Raw genomic sequence first — 21,174 nt, 5'->3', positions numbered from 1 at the left:
AAGAGTAATCTTTCTTCAGGACTACAGGTCTAAGACACATAAGAGCAGATTTGTTCATCTTACAAACAAAGTGCCGCCCGGTTTAGTGACATGAATAATATTTGTACACAATGTAGGGCTTAGGTTTCATAATGCCCCCATCTTTGGGTTATGTGTACCATGCAGTGTGTGTGATGTACTTCCAGGATGTTAAAGTGCGGGAGCAGCTGGGTGTGGCCACTCAGGGGGGGAAGACAGAGAACCGAATGCTGACAGTGGTGAGCGGCCCAGACATGGTCAACATCACCTACCTGAACTTCATGGCCTTTCAAGATGAGGTGGCCAAGGTAACCCAAGACTTTCCAAGACTTTCATGACTTACTATTTTTTAGAAATGACACACAGATGGACATACACACAAACACAAATGAAATGTTTTAGAGAGGTTTCAGAAATGACTTTAACATTTAACTTGAATCTCTTATTAAAAGTACACACTCTTTATTCATTATGTTCTTTCAGCAGTGGTCGTGAGTCTCATATGTCTTTATAAGGATCACACACCTGTGGTTTGGACAGTTGATTCGGTCCGTTATGGCAGATCTTCTTAAGGTTCATCAGATTGGATGGGGAGTATCCGGGAGCTTCAAGTCTCTCCACAGGGGTTTGATAGGCTTTAAGTCTGGGCTACTCAATGAGAATCAGAGAATTAGCCTGAAGTTACCCTGAATTACCCTGAAGCCTGATTGCAGTTACCCTGATTGTCCATCCAACAGCTTCATCTCTGTGCAGGACTGTTGGGGCACTTTTAGAGTGACTAGTTGGTTCTTTCTGATCTCCCAACCCTTAGCTTCCTTGCCCAGACTTGGCCAGACAGGCCTGTCTAGAAATTAAAATTCTGTTTTAAAATTATTTGATCATCAGACAGTTCTGTGGACTTCATGGCCTGTTTTAAATCCTGACTATGCAAAGTAAATTCTGGACCCTTACAGTCCCAGGTGTGTGTCTTTCCTGGCCACAGTTTTGAGTGTCATAGCAAATGGTCTAATAACTTTAATGAATAAGAGATTTCTGGGGTTTTTTTTTTTTCATTTTTTAAACTTTCTAAAAAACATGCTTTCACTTTATCATTATGGGTTATTAAGTGTAGACTGATGGATAAAATGACATCCACTCAAACGTATATCTAGAATACAATCAAGTGCAAATGTAAAGGGATATGAATCACCACATAACGCTATTTGCTGAGGAAAGTCATTTGGTAAGAACCGACAGTTTCTTGGATAGTAATAGAGATTCAGCTTTGTGAGAATAAAGTGTTGTGTCAAACGCATGGTCAAATACTCGATATTGCAATCAAAAGGCTGTTTAAATGCTGTGCTGATGGGCCTCGTGTCTGGCGTTGTTTGTGACAGGAGTGGTCTGAGGAGCTGTTCAGCTTGGTCTCAAACCTTCTTGCCCAGAACATGTCCCGCGAGGCATGTCTAGAAAAAGTGTGAGTATCTCCTACTATTGAAAATCCTCGTATTTGTTTTGCCCTTTGATAGTTGCCTGCTGTAACGGTCCCTCAGAAATGAATCATTCAGCACACGAATGCCTGTGGGGCAGATGTGATATGTGCTTCCTGTTTAAATGTAAGGATTTGACTCACTCCCACACTCCTTTGCCTCTATGTTCAGAGCCCCAGAAGAACCATACTGACACCTCCTTAACAATAAAAGGCTATACAGTATCACCTTCCATATTGAGCAGGAAAAAACCCTAAATCAATACTTTGCCCAGGGACGTGAAGATTAAAGGTTAGCACTATATATTTAACTAGTGTCCCCACAGCTATAAGTGTTTTATAGTCTGTCAGTTAACTAGAGAAGCAGCAGTTATTCAATGTTGAAGAGAAAGGAACATTTCCGGTAGAATATTAGTCACACCCCTGTCAGAACAGATTGGTGTTAAATGTACCTGGGCCTGTTTACTCTCACTAATCAGAGCACCTTTGAGATGACTCGAGCTTTACTCCAAACATACGCCCAAGTCAGGACGATTCTGCCTTTGGGAACAGCTGGAGGAGCAGATTCAAGACTGTCATGGAGAAAATGGATCAGCAAATCATGTCTGTATATGTAGCCCAGCTATCGAAGGCTAATATACACAAAACTGCACATCTAGAGTCTTAGAGGGTATAACACGAGAGGAATGACCTATGTGTTTCAAGAACGGCTCAGGTTGAAATGTGCTAGTAAATAAAATAACCCATATGGTCCTGGAACAGTTTTTACGAATGTACCAGAATATAGCAGAAAGTGTAGACAACAAAACTTAAACACACATCACCCACAGCGTAGCCACATCTGTTAACCATGTGGGTAGAGTGGCAACCTGGGGAGGTGTCTGGGAATCTGGGTGTTTGTATGCATCACTGACTTCAGGATGGCATTGTGTGCAAAGGACATTCACTCAGGCATTAACAATGTAGGTCCGTGTTTGTTTCCAAATTCTTTAGGAGCCCTGGCGCAACTCTGATAAAAGAATCATGCATTGAGCTCCAGCAGCTCTAGTGTTGTCAGGCTGGGGAGCGGGGTGAGTGGGGTGAGTGGGTGGAGCAGGGTGAGTGGGGTGAGCGGGTGGAGGGGGTGAGCGGGTGGAGCAGGTAGAGCGGGGTGAGTAGGGTGAGCGGGGTGAGTGGGTGGAGTGGGGTGAGTGGGTGGAGCGGGGTGAGTGGATGGAGCGGGGTGAGTGGGGTGAGTGGGTGGAATGGGGTGAGCGGGGTGAGTGGGTGGAGAGAGGTGAGTGGGGTGAGCAGGGGGAGCGGGGTGAGTGGGTGGAGTGGGGTGAGCGGCTGGAGCAGGGTGGAGTGGGGTGAGCGGGGTGAGTGGGTAGAGTGGGGTGAGCAGGTGGAGCGGGGTGAGTGGGGTGAGCGGGGTGAGTTGGTGGAGTGGGGTGAGCAGGTGGAGCGGGTGAGTGGGGTGAGCGGGGTGAGTTGGTGGAGTGGGGTGAGTAGGTGGAGTGGGGTGAGCGGGGTGAGAGGGGTGAGTCGGGTGAGCAGGGCTTCCTCGGCAACGGGTTGCATCCCGGTGCCATGGGTGTCACTGTGGGCAGCCAGTGGTGTAGGTGGTGCAGGTGGGAGCAGTTATTCCCTCCGCCCCTGATGGTGTAGCCATTACTGGTGTGACTTTACTGCCATTACTACCGTGACTTTACTGCCATTACTGCCATTACTGCCATGACTTCTCCCTTAGCAGGCGGAACGACCAAGCAGGCGGCTGCGTAATGGGTTTTAATTATTTGCAGAAAGCCACTTATCTCCGAGTGCATAGTGATAGCTGGAGTCACGTGGGGGGGTTTCCATGCTCCACTGCCAACACAGAACATCCCAAGATGCATGAGGAGCGAAAGTCAGCATATAAATACCTACAAACACACGTGCACGTTTGCAGACACCTATCGAGGCTGTAATTAGAATCGTGTGGGGATGAAATGTGCTGTGCCTCAAACAAACAAATTGTGACGGAAGGCTTATTGATTTTAGGCAAATTATGCTAGCCCATTTTCATGCCTATGGATGTTTGAAAGGGCAGTACTATTTATAATAGTGAATTAATCTACAGTTGATGCTTTCAGCCCAGCCCTCAGATAGGATCGCTCCTATCTGCAACGTGGTGTGTTAATATGAATTCCATCCTTCACAGGTATACCAGGTTGTTGCTCCAGCTCACTCCAGAGGGAGGTATTCCTGTCAAAAAGTAAGTAATACTCCAGCCACTCAATCACACCCCTGCAAAGAACAGCCACCCATTATGTGTAGTTGGAGCTCAGAGGTTTAGAAGGAACATGGCCTGCTTGCTTATATTCTAGGAAGAGAACAGGCCAAAATCACTGAACATCACTGAGAAAATCCATTCAAAACATGTTGCTTAACACATCTGTGTTTATGGGATGAATCCTTTATTTTCTACTGACAATAGAATGTAAAAAATGAAAAAATACTCTGAGGATATTACATTATGTTCAATAAAACAAATCCCTTTCGGTGTTTCTTGGACATCTGGTAATGTTCAGACAAGACTTAAAATCTATTATCTCATTTAAAAGTGAATTAGTACCATTGCACTGTGAAGGACTTTTATTAATACATTTTAAAGTGCATTAGTACCACTGCACTGTGAAGGACTTTTATTATCTCATTTAAAAGTGCATCAGTACCACTGCACTGTGAAGGACTTTTATTAACATTTTTAAGCATGTACCTTTGGTCCAGCACAATTCCCTACAGTCCTAAGACATGTTCTTCTGTCCTGTTCTAGTATCTTGCGGGTGTTCTCCACAGACAGGAAGCGAGTTGAGAATGCTTTGGAGATCTGTGGCCTTCCATCTGGCAGAGTAAGCCCTGTTTACATCTGTCAGCACAGCCATTTTTGTCTTTGGTTGTTTACTGGCTTTGAGGTACCAGAATTACGTAGTTGCAGAGTTTAGTCTAAAGTTCTAAAGATGAGGCCATTGTAATTAGTGTGTTAGTAAACACATAGAGTGTTACAATAAGCACTCCAGAGTTGGAATAGCATCATCAAAGTTGACGTATTTCAACATTCATTCAATCATTATTTAAGTCTGGAAAATGTTACTCTATAATAGTTGTGTTAAGTTTTAATGTTTTCCTATAAATGTTAAGGTTTCTGCCTTAAAATTACAGTAAGATGGCTTATTTATAATGCAGAAACATTATGTGTAATTGGGTCATAAAAGGGACCAAATGTCCCTGAGATATTTTGTCCACCAAAAGCCATATTGAATTCACAAAGCCAGAGACAAACCATGATCGCATAGATGATGAGAGACAGTTACTTTATAAGTGAATCGCCTCCCAGGACTAAGTGATGAATTACATTGACACTGTTATTATAGGGAGAAGTTGCAGCCACAAACACATCATATATTCATCTCTGCAGACAGAATGAACTCAGGTCACACTGGATATGTGTTTCTATAATTATGCATTGTCTGCTCTCCTGTTTAAATGCAGTTGAGTTACAGTTACACACACACACACACACACACACACACACACACACACACACACACACACACACACACACACACACACACACACACACACACACACACACACACACACACCAAATCACCAAATACTGCCATTCTGTCTATAATTACATAATTAGCAGCACAGGAGAGCTGTGTTTTGATGTGTCAGAGGCCATCTGAGGTTGGTTGTTATTGTGATGTGTAATTAATTTGAGTTAAGTGTGGATGGCTCTCGTCCCTTTGCTCTGTCCTCCACTGTGGATCACGTGTGTGAGGCAACATCTCTACCTTTGCTCTGATTAAACTATGGACATGGAGTCATGTTAGTAATAGCTCAGTGTTTTTGCTGGGCAGCACTCAGCAGCGTTTGAGTTGTGCTTCTCCACCCGTGTCAGTCAGCGTTTGAGTTGTGCTTCTCCACCTGTGTCAGTCAGCGTTTGAGTTGTGCTTCTCCACCTGTGTCAGTCAGCGTTTGAGTTGTGCTTCTCCACCCGTGTCAGCGTTTTTGTTTTTTTTTTTTTAACCTAAAGCTCTTTTTTCTTTTCTATTATTCACTTCTCTTTCATTCCAAGTCTTCCATGCTCCAAAATAGATGGAAAACTATCCATTCATTACATGTTAAACAACATCATTTAAACAAGATTTACTACAGGTCCCATATCGTAATTTTCGAGAGTGTACATTAGGAACTTTGGCACATTCTTTAAATAAAAAAAAACTCTGAAAAAAAGCTGTGGGAAAGCTGATCCAGAGCACAGCATATCTGTTGGCAACTAGCCATAAGCGCTCTGCGTTAGCAGTGGCAGTAGTGGCTGTAGGACGAGAGCTGACCCTGCTGATTATTGCCAAGTGAGGACTTCGTGTCATTCACAGTGGGTGATGTAACTGATATGGTGGTTCATCCCATTTGCTTCAGACCAACTCATCTGCTGGGCTCCTGGAGGCAGACCTGGTGCTCTCAGCCCTCCACAGACTTAACCCCTCATGTCCCTCTGACCTGTGATGTCCTGCTCAGTTTTAATTGCCCAGCTTTGACCCTCCTGCCCCGTCACTCACCATTGGTCATTGACCTGCTGCGGAGAGCAAGCTGACCGTAGCGTTTCCTCATCACCCACGGTGACGTCCACGCCGGAGACGTCCCTCCCTCGTCACCAACATTCCTGAGGGACCATTATCTTTAATGAGCAGTGGCTGGTGGAGCCTTCTCCTTCGGTGACCACTGGGCCGTGTAATTGGGCGTATTGAGTTCTCTCCTCCCATTCTTCTGGGTTAATGTTTATTCTCTTTGTCTTTCCATTATGTTGCCCATTTGTTGTCCACTCACACTATTCTAGATGCAGCAGTTAAGTGCAAATGAATCACTGCAGGTGACCAGAAAATAATTTACACCTTTATTTTCAGTCATTGTCAGTCCTTTGTTGAGGCCAGCACAACCAACTTTCTTCATAGTGTTAAGCTCTTTCTCTCTTCTTCAGAATGACGCCATCCCCCAGGAACAGTTCACTCCTGACATATACAGAGTGTTTCTCAACAACATCTGTCCCAGGAAGGACATCGATACCATCTTTTCAGAAATGTAAGTGTCCTTCAGGCTACACGCTGAGACCTTTTTGATGCTTCCCACTGGCACATGAATCTGGTCAACAGGGAAACCAAGACAGTCCTGAAAAAATAGTGGACTGCATTGACACTTCCGTAATAGTGAACATGTGATTCTGCACAACCTGTAATTGCGAACAATGCAACCCACAGAGTTTCGGGAAAGAGATGCAGTAAGAGACTCGTGAGTGAGATTGCAGGACATATCGAAGGGCACAAGGATATTAAACTATTCTGAGTGTTTCATGTTTCATTTACATGTTGGCTACCAAATGTAAAATAATCTTTTGCTCTTCAGTCAAGTGGTTCTCTGTGTGTAGTTCACCATAGACCCCTTTCCTCCTTCCTGGTTTTCCTGTCTAACGTTTCTCTTCCTGGAATCAGTTATGAACAGAATTAGGATCTGCCATTAGCCGTATATGCCCTGGTCCACTAAACTCCAAAGACACTTTCACACATTAGCATATGGTCCAAATGATAAATGCACTCTACTCTGTATTCTTGGCCTTTTTTCTCTGCCTTTTCATTCCTATATATGTTTCATCACCTTAACACTGAACTAGCCCTTTGGACCTCTACTCATGTGTATTATTCTTCTAACCCTATTCTCTCTCTCTCTCTCTCTCTCTCTCTCTCTCTCTCTCTCTCTCTCTCTCTCTCTCTCTCTCTCTCTTTCTCTCTCTCTCCCTAGTGGTGCCAAGAGCAGACCGTACCTCACAGTAGAGCAAATGACAGACTTCATCAACAATAAACAACGGGACCCAAGATTAAATGAGATCCTGTTCCCGCCTCTGAAGCCGGAACAAGTGCAGGTGTTGGTGGAGAAGTATGAACCTGACACCATGCTCTACCAGAGAGGTTCGTGCAGGTGTTGGTGGAGAAGTATGAACCTGACACCATGCTCTACCAGAGAGGTTAGTGCAGGTGTTGGTGGAGAAGTATGAACCTGACACCATGCTCTACCAGAGAGGTTAGTGCAGGTGTTGGTGGAGAAGTATGAACCTGACACCATGCTCTACCAGAGAGGTTAGTGCAGGTGTTGGTGGAGAAGTATGAACCTGACACCATGCTCTACCAGAGAGGTTAGTGCAGGTGTTGGTGGAGAAGTATGAACCTGACACCATGCTCTACCAGAGAGGTTCGTGCAGGTGTTGGTGGAGAAGTATGAACCTGACACCATGCTCTACCAGAGAGGTTAGTGCAGGTGTTGGTGGAGAAGTATGAACCTGACACCATGCTCTACCAGAGAGGTTAGTGCAGGTGTTGGTGGAGAAGTATGAACCTGACACCATGCTCTACCAGAGAGGTTCGTGCAGGTGTTGGTGGAGAAGTATGAACCTGACACCATGCTCTACCAGAGAGGTTAGTGCAGGTGTTGGTGGAGAAGTATGAACCTGACACCATGCTCTACCAGAGAGGTTAGTGCAGGTGTTGGTGGAGAAGTATGAACCTGACACCATGCTCTACCAGAGAGGTTAGTGCAGGTGTTGGTGGAGAAGTATGAACCTGACACCATGCTCTACCAGAGAGGTTAGTGCAGGTGTTGGTGGAGAAGTATGAACCTGACACCATGCTCTACCAGAGAGGTTCGTGCAGGTGTTGGTGGAGAAGTATGAACCTGACACCATGCTCTACCAGAGAGGTTAGTGCAGGTGTTGGTGGAGAAGTATGAACCTGACACCATGCTCTACCAGAGAGGTTAGTGCAGGTGTTGGTGGAGAAGTATGAACCTGACACCATGCTCTACCAGAGAGGTTAGTGCAGGTGTTGGTGGAGAAGTATGAACCTGACACCATGCTCTACCAGAGAGGTTCGTGCAGCCAACAATGGCTCAAATAATGGTGACCCATTGAAGCTACTTGTTTGTAATGGGTGAATAAGCATATTTATGTTCGGGGTGAAATCAAGTGTGTCAAGAGCATTCCCTTGGCAGAGCTGATGTCATAATACGTGCCTGTGTTAGTGGATACTGAGCCAGTTAACGCAATGCAGTGTTGGAATTGAATTTTGACTGTAGAATTCTTTACCGTAACACTGAAACACACTCACGCATGCATTCACGGCGCACACACTCTAAACATCATGTTTTCAAAATCTTAGTCCTCTTACAGCTGCTTCTGTAATATGAAGGGCTGTTGTTGCCAGGACACACTCTATCAGCACGCTGCATGCACACACACACACACACACACACACACACACACACACGTCACTTTGTTTCCTTTCTGCTATGCAGAGCAGTGTCGCCACTGGGATGGATTTTGTTAAAACAGCTGGTGCACAGACTGAGAAGCCCAGTCCTGAATCAACTCCATGTCTGTTAGATTGCCAACTGCCTTCTGCTCAGAACCACACACACACACTTGCACGCACACACACAGTCTGTTCAGTCAGTCACTGTTCTGAATCTGTGAATAGACCATGATTTTTATCTTAGTTTTAACTAATTGAATGGTTCAGACAGAGAAATGTCTTTGTTTTGTGTCCATAAAACTTAATTCTCAGCTGTAGTAAAGGCTTAGGCTTAAATTACACAGAGTGGAACTAAGAGGACCACTAGGGACTTAAATATTTCAGAAAAACTGGTTTTGTTTAGTAGGAGGCGGGATCTCCACTGGCACAATATCCTATTGCCTACTGAGTCCTGATGCTGTATCCTGATGTAGTCGTCCCTGAGAGGTCTGCTGCAGGCCAGGCCTGGACATATGTGTACTCATGCACGCCCATGTCCATTCAGCAGCTCTGCAGTGTTGCATGATCAGCAGTTCGAAAAGATCCAACAGCTGAAATGCACGCTCACCTTCACACACACACACACACACATACACACACACACATAAATACATACACACACACACACACACACACACACACGCATACACACATACACACACATATACACACACACACACACACACACACACACACACACAAATACATACACACACGCATACACACATACACACACACACACACACATACACACACACACACACCCCAATTGGTCAGTGATGTAGACAGTGGGGATGATCTAACATGAGGGAGGGAACTGGGCAAAGGAAACCTAAAACAAATGAAATGACAGAAGCCATCGTGGCCAGTGTGAAGTCAGCCCTAATCTCCACAGTGTCACTGCAGGTGTTGTTTCTGATGGCAGCATGTTTTCCTGCCTGAGGAGACGCTCCTGTGTGGCAGCTCACTGCTTCGCTGCCCTGCGGCTTCTACAGACTCTCTGGATGCCCTTCATGCCGGTGCCAGGGGCAGAGGAAACGCTCCTCCGGTTCTCTGACATACGCATGCCAGTTGTGATACTCAGACAAGCAGCAGGTGTGCAGGTGTTGCAGCAGGTGTGCTGTTACAGAGACTCCACAACAGTTGCTAAAGCAATAGAAACAAAGATTATTGCGTATAGATTCATCACGGCATTGCACTCTGCTCCTGTGAATTACAGTGAGAAAGCCACACCCTTTGAATTTGTATTTGTTGCTGCAAACATCATGTGTACCATGGAATAAGAACAAGTGGGCATGTAAACTCTGCCTGCTCTACGTATCCTACACCAGACTTTGCAGTTAAATACACAAGCTGTCGGAAATCCCAGAGCAATGCCCTCAGTGTGGCCTTTTTCCAGACCTCTCCTCCCAAGACTGAAAAGGTGAGGTCTCGCTGAGATGGAAGTCACTGTCTGTGGCTTCATAAGGGAGTGCGTGTTCTTATGTCAGAGGGGAGAAAAGCACTGTTAATTAGGCTGTGGAAGTCTTTCGAGGGCATGGCGGGATTAATTAGTGTAAAATGGCCAGAGGGACTGTGGGGACCTCACAGACTGGATCCGTACCTTAAGGTGCTGCCAGCGGACTGGCTCGTCCTTCAGAACTCACCTGTGAGAAGATAACCCCTCACCCGTGAGGAGATAGCGCCTCAGTGAGCAGCAAGTCTTGACCATCACTGCTAATTGACAGCTTGGTTTTTGAGTTTCCAGTTTAAAGTTTGTTATATATTGGAAACATCACACTGTACACTCATGCAGGGTAAAACATGCAGCATACGGGCAGTATAAGGGAGCCCACTGCTCACTGTAGGAGAGCGTAGTGACGGAGGTCTGTGTGGGTTGTAGGAGAGCTAAGTCCCGAAGGTCTGTGTGGGTTGTGTCCTGCTAGGGGGGGGGGGCGTAAGTTGTCGAGCGGGGGGTGGGGGGGGGGGGGGTTGTGGCGAACGTAAGTTGTTGGTTCTCCGCCAGTTGAGTATGATGAGGCTCAACTGATGAAGCTAAGGGATTCCGTGTCATACAGCGCCGTGCTCAGGGTCCTAGTGCCTGTACAATTAATGGCCCGATTAACGTAATTTAAAAACCAGGACATTTCCACAGTTTTTTAAAAAATATCCCGGGAAGCCCGGGACAGGACGTGAAATACGGACATGTCCCGGGAAATACGGACGTTTGGTCACCCTAACTAACATTACCCTAAATCATCACAGGATGCGAAACACAACACTGGAAAAGTTTGTGTTTGTTTGAAAACGCATTAAAAAAAACCGCTCAGGTTGAACCAAGTGCCTAAAAACGTCCCGCATGACTCTCCTCCTGTGTCAGGATAAGGGCTCCGTACATGCTACTAAAACAGCTGTGGTCTGTAAATGTTCTTGTGTAAGTCACCCAACCTGACGTGCCTGAGCGGCCATCCCCAAATTGACCAGTAGGACAGAAGGCAGCTCCACACTAAACTCAGGCCTGGCCAAGCATTGCCATGCATGATAGTCTGATGCCTGCATGTCTTTACGTTTATGGGTCACAGAGGTGTCAGGAGCATTTGCTAACACATTCTAATTTTGATGGTTTCATTCAAGATTTGAAGCTGACATTGTGCACTTTTACCTGAACTATTAGCTTCAGTTTAAATCCAGTAATTGAGGTATGGAGACAAAATTACAAACTATCACTGTCCAATTACTAGGTGTAACAATAACCTAAAATTTACATTCCTCATTATTTCCTTAACATGGAGATGCTCTTTTGTCACTGTAGGGCAGATCTCTGTGGAGGGTTTTGCCAGGTATCTAAGTGGAGAAGAGAACAGCACCATACCTCCTGAGAAGCTGGACCAGAGTGAAGACATGACACTCCCTCTCTCCCACTACTTCATTAACTCCTCCCACAACACCTACCTCACAGGTCAGCCAACTCCTCCCACAACACCTACCTCACAGGTCAGCCAACTCCTCCCACAACACCTACCTCACAGGTCAGCCAACTCCTCCCACAACACCTACATCACAAGTGAGCCAACTCTTCCCACAACACCTACATCACAGGTCAGCCAACTCCTCCCACAACACCTACATCACAGGTCAGCCAACTCCTCCCACAACACCTACCTCACAGGTCAGCCAACTCCTCCCACATCACCTACATCACAGGTCAGCCAACTCCTCCCACAACACCTACATCACAGGTCAGCCAACTCCTCCCACAACACCTACATCACAGGTCAGCCAACTCCTCCCACAACACCTACCTCACAGGTCAGCCAACTCCTCCCACATCACCTACATCACAGGTCAGCCAACTCCTCCCACAACACCTACATCACAGGTCAGCCAACTCCTCCCACACATTAGCTTTCCAAGACCACAACTATTGCGTAGATAATTACCGTCTGTTGAGTATAGACCAATATGTAAAGCAGATTATAGGACTGAATCTTTTCATTAAACCACGTGGTTCCCATGAGCATTTAGTATGTACTAAGTAGTTTTGAGAATGAAAGCCTCTTCTGAAAGGCTAACTTCATTAATATTTATTTAATGTGTACACCTCATAACCACACACACTTTCTAAAAAAACTGTAGGTTGTCAGCAGTGATGACAGTAAAACTCATATGACAGTGTCACTGATGCGAGTACTGCAGTTTATCTGTTCAAAGTCTCTATTTCATGCTGGATAGCTTCTGTTGTGGAGCCCGGGATATGTGATCATTTGAATATATAATTATTGTCAATGCTTAGGGACATCTTGAAAAGCAGAAATCTTTCCTTTAGGATAAAACATTTTTGATATTTATATTCATTTATGCAAACTTTATGCAAATATGAATGAAATGTTCAAATTAACTTCTTCATTCACATAAGGGAATATATCTTTTTCATTAAGGAATTGTTCTGGATTATTATGATAGTTAATATTAGGAGAAGACATCATTTTGCATAATTTTTATTTGCGATTTTGTTTATTAGAATATAATGTAAAAGTTAGGGGTAAAAATGAAAAAGTGTGTGTGTGTGTGTGTGTGTGTGTGTGTGTGTGTTGTGGGTGTGTTGTGCGCATGTACGCGCGCGCGTGTGTGTGTGTGTGTGTGTGTGTGTTTATCTGCACGTGCAATATGTGCTGCTTCACTGTGCATTTTACACACTGTGGCAGTGTTGTTCCTATGTTCACACATTCAGTAATTCTCAATAAAAGTACAATTTTAAGACACACTCCCCATGCGGAGGAGCTGTATGAGCCCTGTGTGTGAAGCCCGGGGTGCGGTGGTGTGTTTCCCCAGCGGGGCAGCTGGCGGGGAACTCCTCGGTGGAGATGTACAGGCAGGTGCTGCTGTCTGGGTGCCGCTGTGTGGAGCTGGACTGCTGGAAGGGCCGCACGGCCGAGGAGGAGCCCGTCATCACGCACGGCTTCACCATGACCTCCGAGATCTCCTTTAAGGTCAGCACAACCAGGTGTGCGGGGAGGGCGGCCATGCGGGGAGACCTGGTGTCGGGCAGAGGGAGAGCTGGAGAGGAAAGAACAGCCCCGTGGTCTACAGGCAGGGGGGAAGAACAGCCCCGTGGTCTACAGGCAGGGGGGAAGAACAGCCCAGTGGTCTACAGGCAGGGGGGAAGAACAGCCCCGTGGTCTACAGGCAGGGGGGAAGAACAGCCCAGTGGACTACAGGCAGGGGGGTAAGAACAGCCCCGTGGTCTACAGGCAGGGGGGAAGAACAGCCCAGTGGTCTACAGGCAGGGGGGAAGAACAGCCCCGTGGTCTACAGGCAGGGGGGAAGAACAGCCCCGTGGTCTACAGGCAGGGGGAAGAACAGCCCCGTGGTCTACAGGCAGGGGGGAAGAACAGCCCAGTGGACTACAGGCAGGGGGGAAGAACAGCCCCGTGGTCTACAGGCAGGGGGGAAGAACAGCCCCGTGGTCTACAGGCAGGGGGAAGAACAGCCCAGTGGTCTACAGGCAGGGGGGAAGAACAGCCCCGTGGTCTACAGGCAGGGGGGAAGAACAGCCCAGTGGACTACAGGCAGGGGGGTAAGAACAGCCCCGTGGTCTACAGGCAGGGGGGAAGAACAGCCCAGTGGACTACAGGCAGGGGGGAAGAACAGCCCAGTGGACTACAGGCAGGGGGGTAAGAACAGCCCAGTGGTCTACAGGCAGGGGGTAAGAACAGCCCAGTGGACTACAGGCAGGGGGGAAGAACAGCCCAGTGGTCTACAGGCAGGGGGGAAGAACAGCCCAGTGGACTACAGGCAGGGGGGTAAGAACAGCCCCGTGGTCTACAGGCAGGGGGGGAAGAACAGCCCAGTGGTCTACAGGCAGGGGGAAGAACAGCCCAGTGGTCTACAGGCAGGGGGAAGAACAGCCCAGTGGACTACAGGCAGGGGGGAAGAACAGCCCAGTGGTCTACAGGCAGGGGGGAAGAACAGCCCAGTGGTCTACAGGCAGGGGGGAAGAACAGCCCAGTGGTCTACAGGCAGGGGGGAAGAACAGCCCAGTGGTCTACAGGCAGGGGGGGACTGTAACTCAGTTTTTCATGCCAATATATAGTAACATCGAGTATGTAAACAGTAAACACAAAGAAGAGATTAGCAGAGAACAGAGTTCTGAAATAGCAGGAAAAAACCTCCTAACACAGTGAATCGTGAGGAAAGTGGTGGAATTGAAATGCATAAAGCTGGTCTGTGCCCTCTCTTTAGGTCACATGACTTAGAAATGTGCCTAATCTCCCACTGTAAGAGTCTCTGATGACACAGGTTAAGAGACGCAGATTGACTTCTAATGAGATTCCATATCCATCTGAAGTGCTATTAGAAATGTCTCCGATCCTCTCATCAGCATTCATCTCAGCCATGGCAGGCCTCTGGAAGCAAGTCCGTGGCCTCTTGAGGATGACAACGTGCGATGTGATTCTGTCTCCTCAGGAAGTGATTGAAGCCATTGCCGAGAGCGCGTTCAAGACTTCCCCGTTCCCCGTCATCCTCTCCTTCGAGAATCACGTGGACTCGTAAGTTGAAAGCTGCGGTTGTTCCACTCAATCGGGCTCCTCTGTGGACGACTCCTCCCACATGACAGCAGCGCAATGCTCTGATTCGCCTGATGAGGCTAGAAAACGCCATTCGTGCTGGACTGTGCAGTGTTAGATAAATGTTATATGAAATATGCCTTAATTATCATACAGGACAGGTATATTACTCAAAGAATGTCATTTTATGATTAGAAGAGCTGACTTCTAAATGGGTTTTACCTTGACGGTTGAGAAATTGAACTGATGTGGGGTTTTTCCACCCTTTCCCCCCGAGACAGCAGCAGGTTAATTGTAAATGTGTGCGGGGACATGTCCCCAGGCTTCACAGTGTCTCTGTTTGTCTTGTCCTCCCAGCCCCAAGCAGCAAGCGAAGATGGCCGAGTACTGCAGATCAATATTTGGAGACGCTCTGCTCACTGAACTGCTCGAGAAATACCCGGTGAGTACCAGACGTAGCAGAGCTGTAGATGATCACACAGTGGACGATGAGAGGACCTCATGTAAATGTGCTTACGTTCTCACCGTGTTGGTTGTGTGCCTCGGCTGAGGTAGGGTTTGAATTTGCATTCTGTCCCCTACGGTTTACTGGCATACGTTCACACAATTTCCTGTTCACACCTAATGAATGTTACACTGTCCCCCCTAGCAGCCCATTCATAAAACCAGCTCCATTAACCACACACACACACACACACACACACACACACACACACACACACACACACAGAGTACTGTACGTACAGTACACCAGCAGTTCTCCTGCGTCACTGAGACCTGAATGAGCTTCTACAGGGCCAGACGAAAGAAACTGTGCTGCTTGCTTCCCTATTCACAGTAATCACAGGTCCCTTCCTATCAGAGCTCTATCAGCCCCACGTTTATCAAACTGCGGCAGGCCAGGGCGGATTAAATGGAAATATGCCACCGACTAATCTAAATGTGAACTCTTGGCAAACCTTTATCTGCACACCCCTCCCACCCCTACACACAACCCCAGACGGTTGTCATAGAGACCAGTCAAAAGCATGCTTTGTGCTATTGTAGAGGAAGGAACTGCCCCCCCCCTCCATCCTTACGCCGCCCTCTCCTGCCCCACGTTCATGCCCGCCGCTGGTCTCCGTGACCGCTGTACCACTCTAGCCGACGCGCGGGACACTGCTTGAGCGTGGAGAGGGAGGCCAGGTCTCTCACTGTGGGAGGAGACACTCAGCTCCATGTCACCAGTGAGGAAGACAGGTTTGCCGTGTGCCGAGACACACATATCTAAGACACAGGCTGTTCATACCTGATTGGTCTGCTGGAAAACAGAATGGAAAGATCTGGGCTTGAGATAATGATAATTGCTCTGAGACACAGACCCTGCCTACTGCTTTGTGTCTCCTTGCTTCTCTATGTGAATATGCAGGTAGGGTAGAATATATATATGTGTGAGTGTGAGTGTGTGTGTGTGTGTGAGAGTGATTATAAACTATGTAAACTAAAAATATGTAAAAGATAGGGACTTTAAACAAACTTAACAAAAGTCTAGCTTAATTACTTGAAAAAGTTGAATGATTTTGTATACGCAGAACAGAGGTCAGTAAAGAAAACAAGAGAACTCTTTATTTTCCTCAAATCTCTAGAACCATGAAAAGCTACTTGTTCACTTTAAACATTTGCTTAGGTGAGGCAGTTAAAACAGATTAACAGTGAATCAACAATAATTAGAATCTACAAAACCCAGAGCAAACAGGAATGTACAAATAGTGTGAAAAAAACTCAAGACGTCAATCTCACACCTCCTCTGCAAAACATAACCCAGTGATGTGTTAAAGCATGCTTATATCTTTAATCTGCACTAGCTGGTACAGTAGTTACATGAAGTTAAATAAATATATGCTATTTTTTCTCTCAAGACAGAGCTGTTGTTACTGTGTTGGCTGTAGGCTGCAGTCTGGGGCCTCATGAGCTCAGAGGCCCTTGTATCAACTATTAAAAGTTTGAATCACTTTTAACATTTACTTAATTTGTCCATCATTCAGGTAGTATGAACACGTCAAGTGCTTTACTAGTACTATTCTATTTTTACTAGTTTTATAGGATTTCCATTTTTCATTTAGTTAGTATTTTATCAGATAAGCTACCAATGCATTAGATGGATTTAATACTGGCGCCTCTTAGGAACATTTTGAGAAAGGTGCTCGTAACCTAAACTGCTGGAGGAAGGAGCTTGATGGAATGAGATACATGAAGCTCCTGGCTTACATGCACTTAACCTCCAGGTGTTTCCAGAGATACGTTGTCGTGTGTTCTTGTAGTTTACTTGTTTTCATGTTGTATCAGTGTTAGCAGTTTCACGCTGGCATATTCAATACGTTGTCATTGTGTTTATAGTGTTTTTGTTATGTAAAATCTTACTTTTTAAGGGGACTACAATTTTTTCTTTGCCCTGGGCCACAAAAGGGACTAATCTGTCCTTGGACAGAACAGTGAACGTGTGAAGGCTTCTGTTCACTGACCTCTAAATGCATTTTGGACAAATCACTTTCACAAGTCACCATGAAATAACAAAACAAGTGATTTAAAACGACCCCACTTCTCCGTCCCTCTCCTCAGCTGGAAGCCGGGGTTCCTCTGCCCAGCCCCGTGGATCTCATGGGTAAGATCCTCATCAAGAACAAGAAGAACTCGCACAAGGAGGACGGCAGCACGAAGAAGAAGCTCTCGGAGCAGACGTCCAACACCTGCAGCGACACCTCCAGCGTGTGCGAGCCCTCCTCCCCCAGTGCAGGTAGCGCTTGTGCCTCCGAACCGGGCCACCATGTCGTTGTTAACGTGTAGTTGTAACCTCGGACACAAAATGAACAATTGGCACGGATTCGTTCTGATTGCATTTCCAGTGTCCGTGAAGCGTGTGTATAAACTGCTTTTGAGCGACGGTGTGCTCAGCTCTCATATGTGAAACCAGTGCCAAAACAACAGTAGCCTGCTCGATACTTTCAACACGATCGCAGACACATCCATCAGCAGCCGGGACTTAACATGTATCCAAATCTGACACTGCCCTCTGCTGGCCAGTTTGCTGCAACTCAACCAAAAACATTTGGTTTAACCCCAATCTCTCGAGTATTTAAAAGTCTTCTAATTGAAGGCTTTAGTGTGTTTTGCCTTTAAATCAAAATTTAAAAATCTAAAAATGGTAATTATAAACACACTGAAACACTTGCTTATTAAACCTTTGCTTATACTAATGTCCAGATAAGCCTTGCTAAATTCTTGTAAAATCAGTGTCTGTTTTAGTATTTTCTTCTTGCTTAGGTTAGAGTATAGCATCTGGTACAGGACCTGTTTCATGTAGGGGCTCAGATATCCGCAGGGTGAAATCTTCCTCTTTCTATGCCGTGTATGGATGACTGCAACAGTTGTTTGCCCAAGAAGCAAAGATACAGATGGGAACATTTTTAAAAGCTTGCTATGCTTTGAAATCTAATATATAAACATGTATTTTCTTTTCCACATGTTGAGCTTGCTGTCAGGGTTTGTGGATTGTGTATTTGAAAATGACTGATGTGGGTCTGGGTGTTCTCACAGGCTCCTTAAATCAGGAGCTACCAGACTCTAGTCAAGCAAGCTCAGAGACCAGTGACGTCAGACTGCATGGGAGAAAGTATACTGGTGAGATGACATTCAGGCCCCAGCGCAACCAGTCCAACCATTCTGAACTTTTGTAATACAGTTACTGGGTGTTTTCTTAAGGCCATTGCTTTTTTGAACCTCGTTGCGATTATGATCATCTTAGTAGTACTTTGACCATAGGTCAGTGTTACTATCTCAAGATGTGTCCTGTTTCATCAGGTGAGGTTGATGCAGAAAGCGAGGATGATGACGACGAAGATGATGACTGTAAAAAGTCCATGGAAGAGGTAATACCACCCCCCACCACCCCCCACCCTGTTTCCCTTTACTACCACTGATTGCTTTGGCGGTAAATCCTACTGGCTGCTATGGTGAAGGCTGGAGAAATGCAAAGGTTCTTACTGTGGGTATCTGGCAGGGCACTGCAGGGAGTGAAGCATTTGCCACAGAGGAGATGTCCAACCTAGTCAACTATGTCCAGCCAGTCAAGTTCAATTCTTTTGAGTCCTCTAAAAGTAAGATTATCTATCTATCTATCCATCTGTCTGTCTGTCTGTCAGGCACACCATGTTGTAGACATGCAGCATTTTATAATTTGTATGTACCAGACACATTTAAACACATTCCTACTTTGCAGAAACTAACAGAAGCTATCACATGTCATCGTTTGTGGAGACCAAGGCTCTGGAGCAGCTGACAAAGTCCCCTGTGGAGTTTGTGGAGTATCCATTTACACCGAAGCATTTCTGCCCTTCAGTGAAACCTTTATCCCAGGTGCTGTGTGAGCGGTGTCCCTTAACCACAGTCCCATAGATATAACAAACTCCAGCTCAGCCGGATCTACCCCAAAGGCACCAGGGTGGACTCCTCCAACTACATGCCTCAGGTCTTCTGGAATGCTGGATGTCAGCTCGTAGCATTGAACTTCCAGTCAATAGGTACGAGAACAGCGACTGTTCAGCTTTGCTTTCCCATTTGTTCTGTACCGCCGGCGTTTGTTTATGTCTCGTTGAGTGCTCCTCTCTGGCTCGCCATTTCAGTCTGTTTTGTGAATTGCCTTTTCCAGGGTTGGAAGAGTATGCTGATTTTGAGTCACCAAGGCAGAGTAACAGTACACTACTGCCCTCAAAAAAGATAGCAAGGCTAATTTTGTTTCTTTGTCAGTACAGTACAGCTGAAGGGAAGATTTAAATAGAACACCTCTCCTCTCAGCTGAAACTGCTGTGAAGTCAGAACAGATCAGACTGAAATTAAATGATCCTCGTCAAGAAGGAGTAGTTTCTAATGGGACCTATGGGAGTACACATTAGGAACTGCAATTCATGTTAATGCACCAATGTGTGCATAATGGAATGTTATTTTAACTACATTCAGCCTAAAGCAATAAAGTGAAATATTTATTTGAACAGTAGTAACAGTACAAGATTTCATTTGAGCATGTGGGGGGTGTTACCAGTGCTTAAAGGCAGAGAAATATGAAACATTTTTAAAGATCTAACAGATTTACAAGCCAACAGACCTCAGTTAAATACATTTGTTCATATAAATCATCCGAAGTCAAGGACTGAGATGTTCTCAGCTGAGACATTTTCAGTTATGACTTGTCCTAATTTGCCTTGTAAGGGCTCATTCGTATATTAATGGCTGCCAAAATTCCTAAATCAAGTGATTTCCCCTTGCCCCTGTTCCAGAGTATGAAAAATTGCCTGTCTGATCTTCTCCAAAAGTGAGGTTGATGTTACACAGGACTCCATAGTTGTGTTTCTGCTCCCTGTGGCTGTATAATCTCTGCTAGCCCTAGGTGGGTGACTTACACCACGTCTTCCTGTATCTCTTTGTCTGACAGATCTGGCCATGCAGCTGAACCTCGGCATGTTCGAGTACAACGGGAAATGCGGCTACAGACTCAAGCCTGAGTTCATGAGGAGGCCTGACAAACACTTTGACCCCTTCACTGAGAGCACAGTGGATGGTATTGTAGCACACACCCTCTCTGTGAAGGTAAGGGGTTAACCATAGAGGACAAATCGCATCCTGTGGGTATTTTCCAGTTATTCTCGAGCTAATGATGCAGTGTATGATAGTTGAGATGATCATTATGGGAACACCATCTGTTTTTTTTAACCTCCGTTGACACACTATTTAATGGCTCCATCTAACTATCAATGAGCTATGAAGGAAGTTTTTTTGTTTTGTTGTAAAATCTTTAATTTCTACAAATGTTGCAGTTATCCCAAATTTGTTTTGTAGGTTCTAAATTATATTTAATATTTTATCTTAGGGTATTATCTGAATTATGCCATGACGTGTATACATTTGAAATTTAAAAGAAATTTGCTGCTGGAGTAATATTTCAGTGATTAATAGCTGTATCCTGATAACTCGTATTATGTTTTGGTGTGGGAAGTGGATGGAGTGAATGGTTTGAAAGAAAGAAATAACAATTAAAAGGAATAAAAGGTCATTGTCTAACTCTGACAGGTCATATCAGGACAGTTCTTGTCCGATAAGAAAGTTGGCACATATGTGGAGGTGGAAATGTTTGGACTACCGGTGGACACCAAACGCAAAGCCTTCCGGACCAAGACCTTCTCAGGCAACGCTGTCAATACCGTGTGGGATGAGGAGCCCATAGTCTTTAAGAAGGTATACACAACTGTGT

General features: G+C 45.7%; 1 protein-coding gene across 8 annotated transcripts in view; it reads left to right on the top strand.

The window, feature by feature from the left end:
- Positions 1–21,174, top strand: part of plcb1l (phospholipase C beta 1-like) — an 85,501-nt gene that overhangs the window by 41,728 nt on the left and 22,599 nt on the right. For all 8 annotated transcript variants that reach the window (XR_013133158.1, XM_077016784.1, XM_077016788.1 and 5 more), the window contains 18 exons: positions 186–326; positions 1,395–1,474; positions 3,666–3,719; positions 4,281–4,356; positions 6,492–6,592; positions 7,307–7,473; positions 11,639–11,785; positions 13,159–13,316; positions 14,794–14,876; positions 15,252–15,336; positions 17,493–17,667; positions 18,468–18,551; positions 18,732–18,799; positions 18,931–19,027; positions 19,150–19,234; positions 19,326–19,450; positions 20,359–20,513; positions 20,994–21,158. Coding sequence is in view for 7 of the 8 variants with exons in the window: in XM_077016784.1 (XP_076872899.1) it covers positions 186–326; positions 1,395–1,474; positions 3,666–3,719; positions 4,281–4,356; positions 6,492–6,592; positions 7,307–7,473; positions 11,639–11,785; positions 13,159–13,316; positions 14,794–14,876; positions 15,252–15,336; positions 17,493–17,667; positions 18,468–18,551; positions 18,732–18,799; positions 18,931–19,027; positions 19,150–19,234; positions 19,326–19,450; positions 20,359–20,513; positions 20,994–21,158 (2,046 nt within the window). In the remaining variant the exon portion in view is untranslated. The remainder of the gene's footprint in view (positions 1–185; positions 327–1,394; positions 1,475–3,665; positions 3,720–4,280; positions 4,357–6,491; positions 6,593–7,306; positions 7,474–11,638; positions 11,786–13,158; positions 13,317–14,793; positions 14,877–15,251; positions 15,337–17,492; positions 17,668–18,467; positions 18,552–18,731; positions 18,800–18,930; positions 19,028–19,149; positions 19,235–19,325; positions 19,451–20,358; positions 20,514–20,993; positions 21,159–21,174) is intronic.

The sequence above is a fragment of the Brachyhypopomus gauderio genome, chromosome 9, assembly GCF_052324685.1.
Source record: "Brachyhypopomus gauderio isolate BG-103 chromosome 9, BGAUD_0.2, whole genome shotgun sequence".
In the NCBI taxonomy this organism is placed as follows: domain Eukaryota; kingdom Metazoa; phylum Chordata; class Actinopteri; order Gymnotiformes; family Hypopomidae; genus Brachyhypopomus; species Brachyhypopomus gauderio.
This window is presented reverse-complemented; position numbering and strand designations above follow the sequence as displayed.